The sequence below is a fragment of the Eupeodes corollae genome, chromosome 1 (genome assembly GCF_945859685.1).
Source record: "Eupeodes corollae chromosome 1, idEupCoro1.1, whole genome shotgun sequence".
Lineage (NCBI taxonomy): Eukaryota > Metazoa > Arthropoda > Insecta > Diptera > Syrphidae > Eupeodes > Eupeodes corollae.
Window position 1 is genome coordinate 175,479,101 of NC_079147.1, and position 20,815 is coordinate 175,499,915.

The 20,815-nt window shown below is 32.2% G+C and overlaps 1 protein-coding gene across 2 annotated transcripts in view; it reads left to right on the forward strand.

The window, feature by feature from the left end:
- The first annotated feature begins 798 nt into the window (after nucleotides 1–798).
- The window catches only part of LOC129954180 (uncharacterized), a 169,465-nt gene continuing 149,448 nt past the window's right edge, over nucleotides 799–20,815 (forward strand). Inside the window, exons 1-3 of one of the 2 annotated variants that reach the window (XM_056067919.1) lie at nucleotides 799–1,068; nucleotides 14,104–14,634; nucleotides 20,613–20,755. In XM_056067919.1, coding sequence (XP_055923894.1) covers nucleotides 20,629–20,755 — 127 coding nt within the window. In that variant the 5' untranslated portion in view covers nucleotides 799–1,068; nucleotides 14,104–14,634; nucleotides 20,613–20,628. The remainder of the gene's footprint in view (nucleotides 1,069–14,103; nucleotides 14,635–20,612; nucleotides 20,756–20,815) is intronic. The other variant, XM_056067920.1, reaches the window with a different exon arrangement.

The following is a 20,815-nucleotide window of genomic DNA, read 5'->3' on the forward strand; positions in this document are numbered from 1 at the left end:
ATTAATTTATTTTTTGTATTCTTTGAGCGATTATAGAATATGTCACATACAAAAAAAAACATTCTAGAACCACCTAACTGTATATTCTTTGAATTTTGAATTTCTAGTTACCATTCCTCAAAATCGGACAGAAATTATTAGAAGATGTTTAAAAATCTTTTTTTTAGAGTATCCAATAAATTTGAATTTAAGTAAAAAACCGAAATAAGAAAACAGGGCTTGTATACTGTACAAAATTAATATTTTTTAAAAACGAGTTTACATCTGTTCACACTACCATCACATGTTGTGCTTCCATCTTCCCGTTTTTCTGCACCAAAAGTTCGGATCCGAATGAAGAGAGAGTTTTAAAAATATGCTATAAAATAATTATTGTGTTTTCTTGAATTTTCTTGATAAAAACATATCAACACATTTTCTGCAGAAAACATAATGTATAAATATAAATTGTGTTTATACGAACTGTAAAATTTTATGTGTAGCTTTCTAATTAAGAAACAAATTAAAAAAAGCAAGCGATAACGCATCCAAGCTCTTTGGATTTTCCCCTTTCGTGACTTGCGCATTTCGCATTAAAATTCTTCGTCGGAAAATGTGTCAAAATTCAACTGCAGCACGTCACATTACATATTGTATTCAACTTGTATAGTTATCCTTTTTCTTCACCCGCCACCACATTACGGAAATCCCATTGTCTAGCAATTTTTGTCGAAAAAGCTCATAGGGAAATAGCATTAATTTGACATTTGTGGACTTGCCAATGAATTTTCACATATTCCGTGTCCGTCAGTTTGCCGAGAAAATTTCAATCGCGTTCGCCGTGAGGTCTATTGTTTTGAAAATATTTCTTGAGCAAATGTAGTATTTTTTATTGTTTTGAATCATAATAAACCGCGAGCGTTCAATAATGTAAAGCTGTTTTTTCAATAGACTTAAAAAAAATTTAAATAATAATAGGTATTATTATTGAAATCCAAGGTGTAAGCATTCAATGTGCAGGAAAACTCTGAAATCGGTTTTCGGGAAATATTTTCTTCGAGTGACATAATTTTCCTCTTCTAAAAATATGTAAGGATGGGGGGAGGAGGGTTGTAAAAATTAAAATGAATGAAACAGAATATGTATCATTAAAAATGATTGTTTTTTGTAATTTGAATTGTTTTCATTTTCATTTTCATGATTTTATTAATTTTTTCTCTCTTGACCAATAATTAATAATGAGCATTTGAGAATATTTTACTTTCATTTAAATCTCGTATGCAGGTCTGTAGCATAAAAATATAATGAGGGTGAGTTTTGAAGTTATTTTTTGTTTTAATTCAGCGATAGAATGATAAATCCTTAAGCTTCATCAGAAACACAAAATCGATAATTTATTTTGCTTGTTTTTTTTTGTGCCAAAGTTTGCAGGTTGCAACTATGACGATTATTGCCAGTTATAGAACTTTATTTTCAGTTTGTTTCTGCATTCCAACTCAGTAATTATTATCTAGTTATTTTGAGGCAAGTGATTCCTAAAAATAAACTTAAAGGTACTTTGTTTTAAGATTTTTGTTGATTAATTGAATAAAAAAGCTTCTCGTGCATTCATTTATTAAATTCTTAAACGGATCGACCAAACTATATTCACGAACAAGTTAAATGATTTTTCGAGCCAATTAGTAGGGACTTTGTTAAGCCATTGTTGAAAATTGAATTGATTCTAACGACTTCAATCATATATTGGCTCAGTACATCCATTTGAACATCTAGAGAGTTAAAAATTTACGGAGCAAAATTGTCTTTGTCTGTTTTGGGTAACTACAACTATTTAATTTCCGGTTAAAGTATCCGAACTCACTTGAGCTTGAAAGACAACAACGTAGGTTCAGATCAGAAAAAACAGTTTTGTAGAAATATTTGGTTAAACAAATTTTTCCAAAGAATGAAAGAATTTTGTTTTGCCTATTGTAAATTAATTTAAATAAGCATTCATTCGTCTTTAATATCACAAGGTATGAACTTTTTATCCAAATCAACTTAAAGTTGTTCAGAATTTGAAATCTCCCATTAAAATACTAGGTAACCCAAAAAGGGTTTTTAAGTTAAAACAATAAATAAAGTACAAATCTTTATGTTCTAGAAGCTGTTGAAAAGATTTAGTAGCTTACTTATATTATTTCCTGGAAATTATTATATGTTTTGAGTTTTCATTTCACTCTATATGGAGTTTTGTGAAGCCTTGAATTTAATTCTTTCATGGTTTTGAAAAATACATTTTGGAGTTAATATGGTATTTAGGATTTATGTATATAACAAATTCAAATTTTATGAAATACTATAAATGTTTCAAATGAATATTATAGGTTGCTTTTATAGATTTGAAAACTATCACGAATTTTATTTAAAAAAATAACTACTTATATGTATAAGTTTTTATTTCGAATTTTAAAAAGTTGTATTTTAAAAACCTTGTGTTAGATTAATTTTGGAATCGAATTTGAATTAAAGTAAAAGTGCAATTTGTTGGCAGAAGCAAAACCATATAGACTAAAGAAATTGTACTTTCTTAAATATTTTTGGAATGCTTTAACTTCCTTGCCTTGATTTTTTTATGAATACATTTAGAAACAGTGATAGAAAAAAGTGAATCTAAGGATTCAAAACATAACTCAATGCGACAAAAATCAGCAGGATCCTACCTTTATAAAAAAGAACTCTTTTATATGATTTTTAAATCAGTTACACGACAATGGCTGCGTTCAATCTCATTCAGGAGGGTACCTTTTTGTTAGTGTTTTACGGGTAAAATTCCAACAGCGTAGATGTCAAAAAAAAATCCAAAGGTATGCAAGAATTTCTGGGGTGTATAGGCATCTGACACAACAGCTGATTCAACACATGGTTGAATTTCAAGAAACTTTAAAATTGATTTCAGATTTTTGTATTTGTTGGTAAACAAAAAAATACACAAAATGTTAATTGAAGTTGTATTTGAGGATGTTTTGTACATAATAGATGATGAAGAAGCTATTTGAATCTGAATTTTAGAAAATCGTTTATTAAGTGTAAAGAATTCCAATTGAGCTAAGAGGAAATTTAACAGAGATTACAGATTAGGGTTATCTCATATTTATTAAATTGTTACGCACCTATCAATTCATCATCGTCGGACGAATCAGTTGAATTATCCATTAAATGTTTTATCTTACAACAATTTTGACTTCGAAGCTTAAATGTTTCTCTGGTTTTTGTGAACAGCTGAAAGTTGTTTTTATTTTTTGACAGCTATCTCAAGCTATCCAACTCGTTCAACAATAAGGTATCTAAAAATCCACCTATCCAAGATACCCTATCCAACAAAAGAAAAAAAAATCACACCAAAAATTAATAAAGCTACATACGTACGTTCACCATCGCAATTTTTCCTTTGAAAGGCTATATATAAATATAAATATTCCCAAATTTACCTTTAGCAATTTAAGTGTTCAATAAAAAGATACACAAAATTGAAAATGTTATTTTGAATACATTTCCAGATATTTTAAATTTCCTACAGATAGTTATTTTATTCGGTTCGAATTTTACAAATTGAAAATTTTGACAGTTTCTTACCGTTTCAAGGTGCCTAGAATCTAAATACAATTAGATGGATGTCCGTGGCAGCGTATGTGCGTGTGCACATCCATACAGATAAACCGAACTAAAAAGGGATCCTGTCTTACAAATATTCAATTCAAGTATTGTAGTTTTTTTTATAAAAGGAATTTGAAACAAACCTAAACTCTTAGCTTTTTCTATTTTACATTTGTATATTTACTTGCCATTTTCTAGAAACTAGATACAGATCGACTACTGCACTCTTCACTCTTGCGAAACTTTAATTGTTTCAGATTATCTTTTTAATTTCACCATTCAACTTGGTCTGCTTATTTATTTTATTCCAGACTTTAATGCTGAGAATCATTTAAGCTTTTATTCCCAAACTGTGTTTATATTACCTAGGTATACAAGAATATCAGCGGAATTTTAAGAGTTAAAATAAGGAAAATATATTCTTTTGAAACCTATCGTAGTTCGTAAACAAATAAAGTACAAATGTTTGAATTTACGTTTTAAATAACTTTCAATATAAATACTACATGCTTATATTTTTTATGGAAACCCCAAGAATTTGCTAGTGAACAATTGTGTGCCACCGGGCCTTCGTTTTCCTATAAGTTTCTTACGGTCAGCTTGAGTTTACCGCCTTATCTATTATTTTATTTTATTATGTTTTATTATATTATTTACGTACATGTGTAAAGGGTGGTTTAATTTTAAAGTAAGATGTTGATTTTAAATAGAACTCACATCATTTAGGAATTGTTTGTCATTTCTTTTTATTATGAAGTATTGGTAAACAAAAAAAAAAATGGAACACCAAACAATCACTCTTTGTGATTGGATTGGTTTTGTTTTAACAGCCACAACCACTCTTGGATTATCAATCGCTAAAATGTGGCCATTCAGCTTATTGACGAATCCATCACGAAACTGAAAATCTCACGAAGTTCACGATATGCATTTTAATTTGAACACCCATTTTCATAATGAGCCTGAATATTTTAAGTCTGAAATTTAAAAATGTCAAATGAATTACAGACAAAAAAATTGTGGATCGCATTCAACATCGCCCTTTAAAATTTAACCACCCTTTATATGAACAACTGTTTTTATGCACAAAATGCTGCTCTGACCATATAAACAAGAAATTTTGATAATCCTTAGTTTTGTATTTATGTGAGTTAATTCAAATTGGTGCAAAAATATTAAGATACAGTCAGTTTTGTGGATTCTGCATAGACGCAACATTGTCTTTAAGCTTTGATGTTGCATCTGTATTAATAAAAGTGAAATATTATCTGTTCTAAAGATCAATGTACTTTAAATATTGAGAGTGAATTCGTCACCATAAAATGGAAAAGTTTGTTTATTGTTGTTTTATTTAATGAACAACAGTTGAGTATCGCGAATATTAATTTCTTTATCTGCTATAGATTATTATGAAAACAGAAAACTCACACAAATTATTAACTCGTATAGTGTTGCTTAGTTTAGAATTTAAATATAATATATGTAGCTTTGTCTTAATTCAAGGACGGTTTGCAAAAAAAAAAAAGAAAAGAAAAACAACATAATAATAATACTTCTATGTTTATAGTTTACATGTTTATAGATTAAAAAGCCAAATTAAGTTTATTGAACTTTCAAACATTTTGACTCTGAAAAATTTAACGCCGGTAGTGTGTTTGTTTTTCATTTTTTATATTTAAGGCCACTTTTCCTTTTAAGTCTTAGGCGACTTTTGACATTTTCATTTTAATGAACTCTTATTTGTTGCGTTCACTTCCTACCTAAATTATAGAAAATGTAACTACATAATGTGTTAAAAAAAATTATTAAATTGATTGATCTCAACAATTTCGTCAATTCTGTAAAATGTTTCATTTTGTCAAATAAAAATGACTCCATTCCTAAAAATGTAACAATTTACATTTGTTTGTACAACTCATTGAAATTGTTTTTGTTTTCTATACAAAAATGGTAAATAGTTTCTGATCAATACCTGTGTTTTGTTGGAAAATCTATCAATAGTAGGAATTTACACGAATAACAAAAACAATATCCACAGTATGAATACTACCGATAAAAGTTAAAGTAAAATCTTACTACGGATGGGTTTTTGACATTTAAACGAGTCTCGAATGGATCTTAAGTGATTTCGTTCTAAATATTTGTTTTCCATTGGGGAATAAATCAATCTGGTACTGTTGATATTATTTAGTTTTGTTAGTGAAAATGGACGATAATTAAGTTTTGCTATGTTTTCCACCAAAATCAACTCCTCCACACAGGTTTTTCTTCACAAATTTTCACTCGATTCCGGTCGGTTAATCAAGTTTATTTCAACTCGATTCGAGTATATAAAGAATTGAGGCGAGCTTCGAGCTCGCTTCAACTCCACATGTTAATGCAGTAGTCTACGAACAAACCCCATGAAGTTTTCATTTTATGTCAAATTGTTTGCTTAAAACTCTGAAATCCACTATCACCTTACACCGACGTATTTTCTCAAATTTGATAGTGAAGTATTAAAAATGAAGTATTAAATATCACAAAATTAAATAAGTCGAATAATAAAGTGAAGTCTCAAGCCTTGTAGAATATACATATGTATGTTCATGTTTTGTTATTTGACTGCCTCAAATAAGGAACATTTGAATTACAAACATAGATTTGTATTAGTTGTGTCTAGTAATTTAATTAGAGCATTTTACAGGAGTTGGTTCGTAGACTGTGGGACTCTACCAGAGAGAAAAAAACTAAACGAGAGAACCAACTTCGACGGTTGCTCTCTTTTTGCCTACAAGCTGCGATTTGCACATAAACTTGCATATGTATTAACTCCATATAAAAAAAATGTGGGGAACGAATACTTATGCAAGAAGATGTGCATACTCCCCACATAAAAAAAAAAATGGCGTCCACCTTCGAAAAATGGCGGATGCCATGCTGTTCAGAGGTGTTCAAAGAAAATTCAAAATTGTGGATGAACAATTTTTTGGTATTCTCATTGTGTTACTTTGGGAGTAATATAATTCGAATATAAAGTGAAATTAATTACTCTTGTAAGGTGCCAGAACAGTGAAGATTTAGCAACAATTGTAAATTACGCATTTAAAGAAATATTAGTTAGTTATTTGAAGCCAGTTTTAATTATTAAGTAAGTAAAATAAATTAGGTGGTGCAACAGCCCAATGAGAATTAGGACCTAGAAACATAAAACTCTGAAAGCACTACAACCATTATTTGTTTTATTATTAGCTGCGTTTATGCGTTTAATTTTCGCTCAGAGCGTTGAAAAATGCAAAAAAAAAACTCAGATTTAGTTCAATTTTCAGAGTTCATCGACTTAATTTTGGCTGCGAGACTTGCTGGAACATTGACAACGAGAGTTAAAGAATGTAAACATGGATCATTAAAATAAAACAACGCAAAAACATTGAAAACATTTTTATATACTCATCTCTTTTAAGGCTATTCATAAATAAATGCAAATCTAAGTTAAGGGCTAAACCTGAATAACTATAAACATAGAAAATGCTGTGTTCAAGTAATTATTATCGCAGCCAAATTTCATAATTAATTTTGTTGGTGTATAAAACAGCTGAAAGACTAATTCATGACAAATAAATGTAACGTTAACACTAAGTTCCAGAAAATATCGATTGATACCGCAATTACAGAAGATATGGATATTTTATATTAATATTCCCTGTAAACTGTAGACCTTTATTATTTCCACCTATTATAATTAATTCGATGTTAAATAATTCAATGCAGTATATTGTAGATAAAACAGCAGTTAAGTTATTAGTTAACGTATTACTATTGAAATAAACATAACATACATTTATAAAAAACATGAACTTGTTCATAACAAATAAAGTCTAGTCTAAAAAACCTTAACCTTGTTATACACTCTTTCTGAACACATCTTTTCTGGTTTTGTTGTTAATGCCATCTATCTGTAACTCAAAGAAAGCGAAAAGAAAAACAAATTCACCACAATCTTCCGTTTTAACGTTTACCGTAATTCATTGACAAACGAAAATTGTTTGCTAGAATTAATTTGTGAAAACCAGAGAGAGAAAGAAATATCAAATGTTTCGATTCTCTATTCTCTTCGAGGTGAAAACATGTATACACCGATACGAATTCAACACGCTATAAAAAATGACAGTAAGAGGTTCCAAAGGGACGGAGACGAGGAAATTTGGCTCTCTCATTTAGTTTTTTCTCTCTGACTCTACTACAAAAGTGATATGATGTTATTTTAAAATAAACTACATAATATGATTACTTTTTCGATGGTAAAACGTGATTATGTTTAATAAAAAATGAAAGTTCATTTTTAAAGATTTATAAGAGGACTATCAACTTAGAAAATCTAAGAAATTTTTGGAGCTGTTGAACATTATAAAAAAATATGATACTGGGAAATATGTATATATAGTTAAGATACCACAACCACTTAATTTGAGAAATGTTGAACCTGTACTTTATAGCGAAACAATGTTTATAAAATTTAACTTATTTTAAGAAATAATAAAAACTTTGTGATATCAATCTGTCGCTCAAAGTCAAAAGTAGTATCATTAAGATGTTATTTTAATTACAGGATATTATATTTCTTATTAAATCTAGATACTGAGAATATTGGCTCAAGTCAAAATAAAATCAAACAAAAGACATTGTTTTTAGGGCAAACACTTCCCGTAAGCTAAGCTTTTGTTGAAATAATTCTTTTAATAATTAATATCAGATATAAATTACGAATTGGTGAACTAAAAACAGAGCTCATATAAGGATGCATTTGATATCGAATGACAAGAATATTTTGATTACGTTAAAAACTATTCTTTTGTCCGCAAAATCTACCTAAAAGAATAACTTTGTTCATTTAAAACGTATTTGTTTGTAAAGAATTATAATAACATTGAGTGCATTGTGTATATTTCCAAATAAAAGCAACACTTATGTGTTTTAATGATACAAAGATGTTAAGAATTGTGAAATCAAATGTTTTTATCATGAAGTTCTTGTGGTAGGGAGATGGAATGTAGGGTGCATAGGCTTTCGAAAAACTACTGGACCTTCTGCATTTTAAATTAACTTATAGATTTTAATTCAGGACCTGGTCGCGCAAACTGGGTCCTGTATTCAAAGTGTTTGTTTTGTAAAAGCTATACTTTAATATTTAAAAATATACATGCAAAATAAGTTTACCTTACAAAATTAAAAAGCGATACATATTTTTCAAGAAAATTTGTTTTTGTTGGAAAAGCGTTACGACAATTTTTTGTTTATAAATTAAATTTTGTGTATATACAATTTTATTTGCTATATGTATATTTTTTGTGAATACTTACGAGTATTTAATGCTTATAAAGGGTGTCCCAAAATTAACGCAAGATTTGAATTAAATAGAAAACGCCGTTTTTAGTCTTTTGATAGTTATATTTTTATTGTCTCGTAAAGTACATAGGATAGGGTTATGTATGGAATAACACATCGGACAAATGGCCTCCACGGCTTTGCATGCACATGCGCACTCTTTTGTTGAAATTTTCCATGACCATTCTGCATAAATGTGGCTGAATTTCGTTGATGCAGCGTTGACTCTCCTCCTTTAATGCACGGGTGGTTGTGGGCTTGTTGACATAGACTTGTGATTTCAAATAACCCCATAAAAAGAAGTCTAATGGTGTTAAATCACACGATCTAGGAGGCCAATTTTGATCACCGAAACGAGAGAGTACACGACCTGGAAATGTCTCATGCAGTAATTGAATTGTTTCACGGGCTGTATGGCATGTGGCACCGTCTTGTTGAAACCACATATCATCCAATTTTGGCAGACAGAACTGTATAATCATGTCGCGATATCGAGCACCAGTAACCGTCACTGCTTGACCAGCATCATTTTCAAAAAAATATGGCCCAATTATGCCTCCAGCCCAAAATCCACACCATACAGTCACGCGTTGTAGATGCATTTGTTTTTCGACAATCACATGTGGTTTCTCCGAAAATGAAAATGTGCTTTATCATTTAGGATGATTTTGCTCGAAAAATCAGGGTCCATTTGTTGATGTTCAATAATCCATTCAACGAACTCTCTTCTCTGTCTATGGTCATTAGGCTTCAATTATTGTGTTATTTGAATTTTGTAAGCATGAAGACACAGATCTTTGGTGAGTATACGCTGTAGAGAGGTTCTTGCAATTCTTGTCCACGACGTCGAATTGAGGTTCCTGGATTGTCAGCAACACTCTCACGCACTGCTTCGACATTCACACTTGAACGGCTTGTTTTTAGACGACCAGTGTGTTTGGCGTCTCCAACGGATCCAGTCTCCATGAATTTTTCAATTAATCTCTTCACAGTAGACGAAGTTAAAACACGATTCCGACCATATTTTGTATGAAATTTTCGAACTGCAGCCGAAAAGCTTTCACTATTTTTGAAATATTCTTTAATAATGAAGACACGTTGTTCTATCGTGTAAAACTCCATTTTTAATAACCCTATACTGTTAGCTGTTAAATTGCTTTTTTTCAGGGTTGCCAACACTTCACTGCGGCAAATTCAAATCTTGCGTTAATTTTGGGACACCCTTTAAATACACGTTTTATATTTCAATTTCGTTACAAAAATGTTGACCCGTTTTTTTGAGTTATAGAATCCAAAATGTTTCGAAAAAAGATCGTTTTATTATTAAATCAGATTAGAGTTACTTTTCTGTATATATATGTATATATATACATATATATATATATAGACATTTGTATATGAAAAGAATCCAAGTTAAAAGAATAGAGGACATTTCATAAAACATAGTTACATTCATACATGCATATTTTCGCAAGTTCAAAATGGCCTACAAATCGTGCATAGACCGTTAGTTTGGATAGGGTCAACATGCCTCTAAGAGCAATGAAGTAATTCACCACTTTTTTCTAAAATAATAATAAATAATAATGAATAAATGAATATAATGTACACATTTTGGGAAGCAATTAACCCCGTCGAGAAATATATGTTTTTACTGCAATAAAACGATATCCAAAATAATTAAATGTATTTTCTCATTAAATCCTTCTTGCACCACGTTAGGATAGTTAGGTTTTGAAATTACTGAGCTTGAAATTGGCATAAGAAACTTCATATATATGTATATCAATTTTTTATTAACAAAAACCCATAACTTCCCACGTATAGCATGTACCATAATGAAATCGATTCGATCTTCCTACACAAAGATTATGCCAAGGCTATATTGTATTGTGGCTCATTGTATTCGGAACGAACAAATTTTATAAAAATAACGGTTAAATCTAATAAGCTTTCACAACTCTTCTTAACCACTGTTTCTTAACGCTTACAAAAAAGTAAATAACGTCTCGGTTGTAAAAGAATGAAATACATGTGTAAGAGGGTAGAACAATCATATGAGTCTACCTACACCTACATATATCAGTTATTCCAGTAACTTTCTCGTATTACGGAATAATATGTTAGATATTCCATTTTGAAAATTTGAATCATAATTTGTTTGTTCCTATGGCACCTTTACAAAATTAATAATGAAATCAACATAAAAAAGGAACATATCAATTTTGTATGAGGCGTCAATTTCGAGGGTACCTCTAATACCTCCAATTAAATGACATAAATTTACTGATAGCTCTGAGCCCCTATCAGTAAAACATTTCGGGTTTAAATTCTTACTGATAGTTATAATTAGCCTATAATAAAATATGTGTTCGTACATACATTGCGCACAGCCATATAAGCTTTTCAAAAAATAAAAACACCTCTATGGCCACTTTTCAATTACCTAAAATTATTATCGTTCTTTCAATCTTAAAACTATAGTCGTTGCTCCGTCTGTATGTCCATTTTTAGCAGTTAAATTTCAAAATTGTCCCCTAGTTATTCATGCGAACAACATTTAGACACGCTCTTCCCTTAATTATAACAAATTGTTTATTGAAATAAACTAAGCATTTTGCTCCCACGTGCTCCGTGCTCCACTATCCCATCACGAGTTCATGATGACAGTGACAGTTGACAGATGGTAAATGACAACGGACGTAACGGAAAGCTTTCGTTGAGTTTGCTCACTTAACTCTCTCACTTACCTTTTCACTTGCAAGTTTAAGGTTGAATTCGTTTCTTTCTTCGTCAAGAAAAGCAAGCAAAGTCAAACACGGATACGGAAAAACAAAACAAAAACAACCGGCCGGTGTAGTATGTACGCAAAAAACATGCAAGACAAAAACAAAACTACCAGACATGCTGGATTTGAAAAGCTCAATAAGCTTGAGCTTAATGTACTGCATTGCAAATGCAAATGCATTTGTCATCGCTTCCAGCCCAGCAATGCAAAGTTCATGGGCTTAGTTCTTATATCTCTGCAGAATGCAGATGCAAAACAAAAAAGATTTTTTTTTTAAATTTTCAGATAAGTTCTCACTGTTTGTTCGAATCTAGAAGAGACAATGAAAATAATTGTTGGTCCTTAGAAGTGAAGAGTCCTAAAATACTTTTAGAAACAGGTTGTTTTATTAAAAAATTCAAATAAACGTGTGTTATTTTTCAAAAAAATGTCAGTTTAATATTTCGGAAGGTTTATCTTAATGTAAAATAAAAACAAACAAACAAAGTTTTTAGATTTGTGGTACCAAGAGTTTTCACGAAGTGAGGTCGGTACCTTCGCACCTCAACTATAAAACGTTTACATAACAGGTATGTAGGTACGCAGTTCTGGTTAGGTACACTGCCAACCAGTAGGATGAGGCAACACGTTTTGAAATAGATTTTCGCTTTTTATAGCTGGTGGAATTCTTAAAATTAAAAAATAGAAACGAGCGTTGGAATTTCCCAATATCAAATAATAAATTACTAAAAAAGCGTATACAAATATGCTCCAATAGGATGAGGCCACTCCGAATATTTCCGTGCAGGAGTTTACAAGTGCGATCTTTTAAAAACTTTTGTATAGAATAAAAGAGTGTTGAAAACAACTATTTTAAATTAATTTGAAACACACATGGCCTCTGGAAATACTTTTAAACCTAAAGAAAGATCAAAAATAGATGATTTCAAGGATTTAGGACCTTTAGAACGTGAAATAGCAAGGAGACTTAACTGAAGCAAGAAAGTTGTCCACAAGGCAGAAACAAGGACATCATGAAAAAGCAGTTTATTCTATGGCTTATCGGGTAAAACAAACGTTAACTTTGACTGACCGTAGATTTCAACGTGCATTTCAATGATCTGAGAAAGGATGAGCTGATTTTTGAAAGACGTCATAGCCTTTAATCAGGTGTAATGTTGTTTCATGAAAGTTAGTGCGTTGGACTGTCATGCGAGAGGTCTCGGGTTCGATCCCAGCCAATGCCACCTAAAGTTTTTTTTTTCACGGGTACTGCCTCTTGCGAGGAATTGACAAATTCTCCTAGAGTAATTCTTGTCATGAAAAGTGCTTTCTCAAAATTTGCTGTTTGGATTCAGCTTAAAACTATAGGTCCCTAACAACAGTAGTCACACACAGGAATGGTTGAGAGTTGTCAGTCACTAGGCCCTAGTTCTCAAACGGACTGTTGCGCCACCCAATTTTTATTTTAATGTTGTGGGGAGTTATAACCTAATACGGCATTATTAACTTTTAGTTTTTGTCCACAATAATGAACCGGAATAACTATAAATGTTTGCTGGAACGGTGATTTCCAAAAATGAAAAGCATTTTTGGACCTCTGCTATTCACACTTTGACGGTTGTTAGAAGTTGAATTCAATCAGAAGACGTGAAACTTTTGCCACGGCCGGCGGCCCCTATATTCACCACTCTTTGAAATAATTTAAAACGTTTGGCCCTTTTTGAGTAGTTTATTTTTCGATCTTGGGAAATTCCAACGCTCTTTTCCGATTTAAGCTTTAGTTTTATAAGTTTGTAAGGGTAAACGCTCTTTTCCAATTTACCCTTTAATTTTTTAAATTTGTAATGTTCCCCTGCTATAAAAAGGGAAGAACAAAAATGTGTGGCTTTATCCTAGTGGTTGGTAGGGTATTACAACATTTTTAGATGAGTGGACAGTTAGTGTATTTACTTAAAACGTATGTAAGAATCTTCCTACAGAAGTTTTCAATCCGCAAGTTTCTTATAGATACTCCTAGTTTATTATTTGTTAAGGACATTTCTTGTCAAGAACAATTAAAAGCAAAGTTGGTTTGGACAACAAAGTATGTTTGATATTTGAACACAAAAATTCTTTGCCCAAAAACGGAAGAATAAACAAAGGCCAGAGTTAGAATTCGCCATCAAACAATTACTAGACCCCTTAGTTTAAGGTTTTCATTCTTCAAGGGTTAAGTGATGGTGATCTTAGACACGAGGTATACAAAAATCCAAAATTTTATTTTACTCTCTTCATGCTAAAAAATTGTTGAAAAGCAGTTAGGTAATTTTTTATTTAAAGTTAATTTTGTTTCTATTTATTTTTACATTCATCAGTTCAATCCAAAGCGACAGTTACAATTTTTATTTAAAAACAATTTAACACTAACAAAATGTGAAAATGTTTATAAATGTGTGTACCTCCTATGCCTTCATAAATTAGCAAATGAAAAACGTTTATATTTTTGTTATTTACCGTTAAAATCCAGTGATAAAAACAAAACGGATCGTTCCTTCTTTATGTTGTCGTGACGCGCCGCTGCTGTCGTGTGCTTATAACCCTGCATATACATATATGGGTCCTTACTACCCAAAATTCCTGTTTAATTTATATACATACATCCGTCAACTGTGCGTTATATTCCAAAAAATTGATTCTTTTTCATTTCTGAAAAGTTAAAAGTGCAAATATATTTACAATTAACAAAGTTAAAAAAAAACCAATGGTATACTATACCTACTAAGTAAAATAAGTAAAACAACAAAGTGTCATTGTTTAATTTCTATAAAAAGTCTATACCTTCCTTGATATTCATACTTTAAATTCTATTTTCGGACTTCACAGCATTACAAACTTCTAAGTGGTAGGTAAGTTTATCAATTTATTAAAATTTAAAAATTATATTAACTAGTAACACTACTTTTAAGATATTTTTCATTTTCCAAATTAATTTGAAGAAGTTAAACACATACACTTCGGGTCACATGAATAGGGACAATCTTTTTTGTTTTAACGATATTTCTCAGACCCTTAGGTTTTTTGGAAAACCCCAAATGTGGAATAAATGAGGAATTTTATTGCAAGCAAAAATGTTTATAAATAAATAAATTGGGTGGCGCAACAGACCGTTTGAGAATTAGGGCCTAGTGACTGACAACTCTCAACCATTCCTGTGCGCGAGTACTGTTGTCAGGGATGGAAGGGACCTACAGTTTTAAGCCGAATCCGAAAGCACTTTTCATTAAAAAATTGGAGAATTTGTCAATTCCTCGCAAGGGGCAGTATCAGTGAAAAAAAAACTTTAGGTGGCAGCGATCGCACCCAAGACCTCTCGCATGATATTCCAACGCATTAACCATCATGTCACGGGTATTAAGCAAAAATGTTTGGATTAAGTTAAGAAATACAAGTTTAATGATGGTTTTTTCGAAGAAGGTTCCTGTTGATATGGATAGGGAGGCAAGATCTTAATTTACCTATAAGACCCTTTAAAGTAAAGAAAATAACAACAAATCTTATGATTCCGGTTAATACCGGTTTTATTGAATGGATTCAAATATTTTTTAGTAATGTGTGTCTTGATTTCTGAATTACTTCAAGTAACCTGTGGTGTATGGATCCATAGAGTGTTGCCTTCAATAATCACTTCGGCTTTTTGGTATTATCGTCCTTCTTTGTATAGACTTTTCTTAAGAGCCATCCCCACACGTTTTCCATTATGTTCAGGTCAGGAGACGGTGGGGGCCATGGTTTACATTTTTCCCCTTAATCCACGATTTTGTTGTCCGTGCGATATGTATTGATACATCGTTATCTACGAAATAATTCAGAAAACTGCGGAAAAGCTCATTTCACAATCCAAAAAACTTTAGGGTTTAAGAAATATCAGCAAATAAAAACGAAAAAAGCTTGCCCAATTCATGTGACACGAAGTGTACCCTCATATTAAATATTCGATATTTTATTAAAAGCAATTATTAATTTTTTTTTTGGAAAACCGAGTCGAAGTAGAATTAATGCAGACTTTTTACTGACCGTCAATAAGCGTGACCTAAGAATTTTGTCACATGGAACACGATTGGAATTTTGTTTGTCATTGCAGTAGTATAACTTAGTATACATGTTGACGAGTGTTGACGACCGTCTTTATCGGAATATTTATTTGCATAATCCCTTACAATTCCTGGAACCCGATTTTTGTTTTCCTTTTGAAATAGAATCCACGTTAGAACAATCTTCGCCTCTTGATTTATTTTCAAAGAAGAAGATTAAGGTATAACATTACGAATACGTCACTTGAGTTCTGACTTATTCAAACTAAATCCGTGAATCTAGTTAAACATTACGAAATTAAGAATTATTCTTATATCGATATCAAAATTGTTACAGATGGTAAAAAGTCGGATAGGAGAAAAGCCTTAAATCTAATAAAAGACTTGGACAAATTCTTAACTCAACCATGCCATCCTTTCTTGTAGCGAAGATTACCGAGGCTCAAGGCAGTTGTTAATTGTTTTAAACAGGTCCGTTAAACATTTTTAAATTATCATAGGAAGTTATTGTAATGGGTCCGATTTGTCAAATTGAAAATGTTGACATTTCTCGACGTTTCAAGGTCCTTAGAGTCGAAATAAAAGATTTTCAGAAAGATGTCTGTGCGTGCGTGTGTATACGTTCGTACGTCTGTATGTTCGAGACGTTTTTTCGTCGTCCATAGCTCAAGAACCCGAAAAGAAATCGACTACAAATAAATTTTGTTATACAGCTAATAAGGCAGAAAGATGCAGAAAGGGCTTTCAAGAAAATTGTGGTTTTTTCACCATAACAGTGTAAAAAAGGTAAACATTTTGGTTAACCCTAAATATCTTACGAACCAAAAATGCTAGAGACTTGAATTAAATTTTATATAATATATTATAACGTGATACCAAACAAGTATATTTTTTGAAAGAAATCCAATTAACGTTTTTTTTATAAATCAATAAAACTTAAATAAAAATTTTGTACCTCAACAATTTTACGAATACAAAATAATTTTATCACCAAAACAATTTTGTGCAAAGAAAAATAACGTTTTCAACATCTGGTAAAATTTTGAGAAAAATCGAATAGACAGTTTTTTTACAAAAACATTACTCAAAGTTGGTAAAAATTTATTTCCGACACAAATATTATTTCAAAAATTTGAGATTATGGCTTCCAGCTAATTTAAACTTTCAAGATATATTGTTTTCAACATTCTCAAATATTTTGAGAAAAATCGAATTTACAGTTTTTTTACAAAAAAAAAATAAAAAAAAAACTAAGAAAAGTTGGTAAAAATCAAATTTCGGCTTTTCACAATATTAAGATATTGGATTTAAACTACTTTTATCTTTTAAAAAATATTGTTGTCAACATTTGTTAAAATTTTGAGAAAAATCAATTTGACAGCTTTCTTACAAAAAATAAAAACCTAAACAAAAAAAATAATAAAAGTTGGCAAAAATAGATTTTCGGCTCAAATATCTATTCAAAACTTTCAGTAAAATTTTGAGAAAAATCTAATTTACAGTTTTTTTACACAAAATAAAAACCTAAAAAAACAGCACTAAAACTTGGTAAAAATTAACTTTCGACTCAAATACCTTTCAAAAAAACAAAAATTATGTCTTCAAACTTTTTTTATTTCACAGAAAATATTGTTTTCGATATTCAGTATTTTTTTTTTTATAAAAATCCAACAGTCCGTTTTTCCATAAAAAAAAATAAAGTCAACAAATGAAGTACACAAGTTTTGTTAAAATTGATGTTCGGTTCTTGATATCTCTCAAACTATGTTCATTCAGTTAATTTGTAAAAATTTAAGGAATGCTACTTAAATTGGTAAAAATTTGTTTTCGACTGAAAATCTATTTAACAAAACTAGATTTTCAAACTAAACTATTTCATTATATGAAAAATATTATTGATAATTTAAAAATTTTTAAGAATACTTCAACTGACAACTTTTTTAACCTAACACAAAAACCTATAAACTTTTAAGCAAGACAAATAAACAGACGGGATGGGAAGCTATCAATGTGGGTCGCATCCCAGCTTCTTTTCCTAATTGAAATTCCTTTTGAAAACTATGGCATTGATGACGCTACTCATTAATTTCTTCACTTTAGACCAGCGTTACAAAGACGTGACTGGTTTATATTCCGCATCATGGTAGGTAGATAGGTAAAAATGGCGATCTCAAGGCAACCTAGCCTGAGATCCAATAAGCGCTGTAGTGCACCGTTTTGATACCAAAAACTCGTTTGACCTTTGATTGATAGGGATGGATTTATAGAGAAGCTTCATAGCGATTATGTTAGAGCCATTTTGTCGCATTGAGAAAAAAGATTAGGTCTCTAATCTTTGTCTCAGATAGCTCATCAAGTTCTTGAAAGAATGCTTTTCCAAAGTATTTCATTCTAGTGTTTGCTAAAGCAGGACATTTGCAGAGGAAATGGATTATCGTTTCACTTTCTCTTTGGTCACTACAGCTACGGCAAAAGGTGTTGTAAGAGATACCCAACTTCTCTGCATGAACTCCTTTAGGCCAATGTCCGGTACAAACCGCAACAATCCTGGCTATGTCTTGCCTTGGCCTGCATATAGAAGATCGTTTGTACTGGATTCGTTATAGGTGGGCCATATCTTCCTCGATATAATGCAGTTGGGTAAATTGCTCCACCTTCGGTTTGATTCAGTTTGGTAGATAGAAAAGATTTTACCCTTCATAGCACCAAGAAAAATGTTAACCATTTCCGCAATTGAGCTATGAAGGGCCGATCCTTGCCTGGCTAGCCCGTTCATTTCCCACGATACCACTATGGCCCGGAACCCAGATCAGGGTGACACCGAGGTCAATATTCAGGCTCGCAAGCTCATCGCGACATTGCTGGACCAATTAAGATAGGATATGGCCGAGTTATGGCTTTGACAGCTGCCTGACTGTATGTAAAGATAGCCGCATTTCGGTTTCGGTTTTGGTTTTGTTTAAGTATCTTACATGTCTCCCTTATTGCCAGCAGTTCAGCCTGAAAAACGCTAGCAAAGTCAGGAAGCCTAAAGGATTTGGCTACATTTAGGGACTCAGAAAAGATCCCAGAACCAACTCCGCACTCCATCTTTGAGCCGTCAGTAAAGATGGTTGTGTCGAAACCTATCGACACGATGTCATCCTCCCAATCTTCTCTCGATGGGAAAATAACCTTAAAACCCTTACTAAGGTTCAAAGTAGAAGTGCAGTTAATTAATTTCGTAGTGTTGCTGTGACCATAAGGTTTTGACAACCAGCTATTTGATTCCTTCGACCTAATAGCGCTGCAGGAAACTATGTATTTAATAAAAAGGTCGATTGGTAAAAGATCCAAAATAACGTTTAAGGCGTCCGTTGGGCAAGTATGCATGGCCCCTGTGGTGCCCACGCAAGCTGTTCTCTGAACCTTCTTTAGATTATTAATATTATAGGCTTTGCTAAGAGCATGCCACCACACAATCGAACCATATGTTAAGATTGGGCGTACTACGGCAGTGTACGTATATAAAATCATCTTCGACTGAAGTCCCCGATTTTTGCCGAAAGTTTTGCTGCAGACGTAGAAGACAACACAGGCCTTCTTAACCCGTACTTCAATATTTAGTTTCCAGTTTAGTTTAGGTTCGAGTATAACTCCCAAATATTTTGCACTGGAAGACAATGATAGGATTTGACCGTTGAGTCAAGGTAGCGTGAAGAGCGGTAATTTAGTTTTGGTGGTAAAGAGCAACAGTTCAGTTTTACTTTGGTTAACTCCTAGTCCACAACTCGTGTCCCAATTGCTAACTTTCTTCAAAGTTGACTCCGTGATTTCACTATTCACAGAGGTATACTTTCCTGACACCAATAGCACCAAATCATCCGAGTAGGCTACCGCCTTCACTCCACATCTCTCTAATTTAACAAGAATTATATCCATGAACAGAAGCCATGAAAGAGGCGAAAGGACACCACCCTGGAGTGTTCCTCTACTCACGTGTTTTGTTGTGATTGTATTGCCTAGAGTGGCTCAAATCGTACTACCACTGAGCATGGAAACAATCCATTCTCGAATGAAGTCTTCTACACCGAACTTAACGAGCGATTCTTCTATGGATTCTGTAAGGACGTTGTTAAAAGCACCTTCTATGTCTAGGAAGGTGGCAAGAGTAAATTCTTAATAACGGATTGTTTGTTTTACAGTACGCACTACCATATGGAGGGCAGTCTCCGTAGAATTGCCTTTAAGATAAGCATGCTGAGAGCTTTCCAGAGGTCGTCCAACTAGGATTACTCTAATATGGTAATCAAGAATGCGCTCCAAGGTTTTAAGCACAAAAGATGTTAAGCTTATTGGTCTGAAATCCTTCGCGGATTCGTGACCTGTCTCCACGACATGGGCACATGTTTGAGAAGGAGACATCCTTTGAAAATTTTTTCCAGCCATGGAGCTGCCACATCATGCAACTATTGAAGCATAACTGGCAGTATGCCATCCATGCCTGGGGATTTATATGCAGAAAAAGTATTGATGGCCCACATAATATTTTCTCTGGTTATAACGGAATTGCCTTGCTCCACATGAGCTACGTTTAGCCCTGTTTCAAGCGATTCGGGGTTATCACTCTTGCAACCCGGAAAGTGCGTCTTCATCAGTAGCTCAAGAGATTTGGCTGGAGAGGCTGTACAGGTTCCATCAGGCTTTTTCCTGGTAGACACGAACTTCTTTGTCTAAATTACTTATTACTCCTAGTTTCAAAAAAATTATAATGTTCTAATTTATTATTTATTCATAAAACATATTTTTTCCAGTGAAATTTTCATAAAAATGCCGGGTGGTAGTGGAGGTTACGATGAAGTTGCTGCAGCACGACGAGGTCGTTTTCGTGTCACATCGGCATCACCCCCTGGTCCACCAGAAACTACTCTTGGGAGGTTTCGTTTGATGCCAGCATGTAAGTATTTTGATTTTGTTTGCAATCACACTAAATTTTTGAATTCCAAAAGATTAGGAC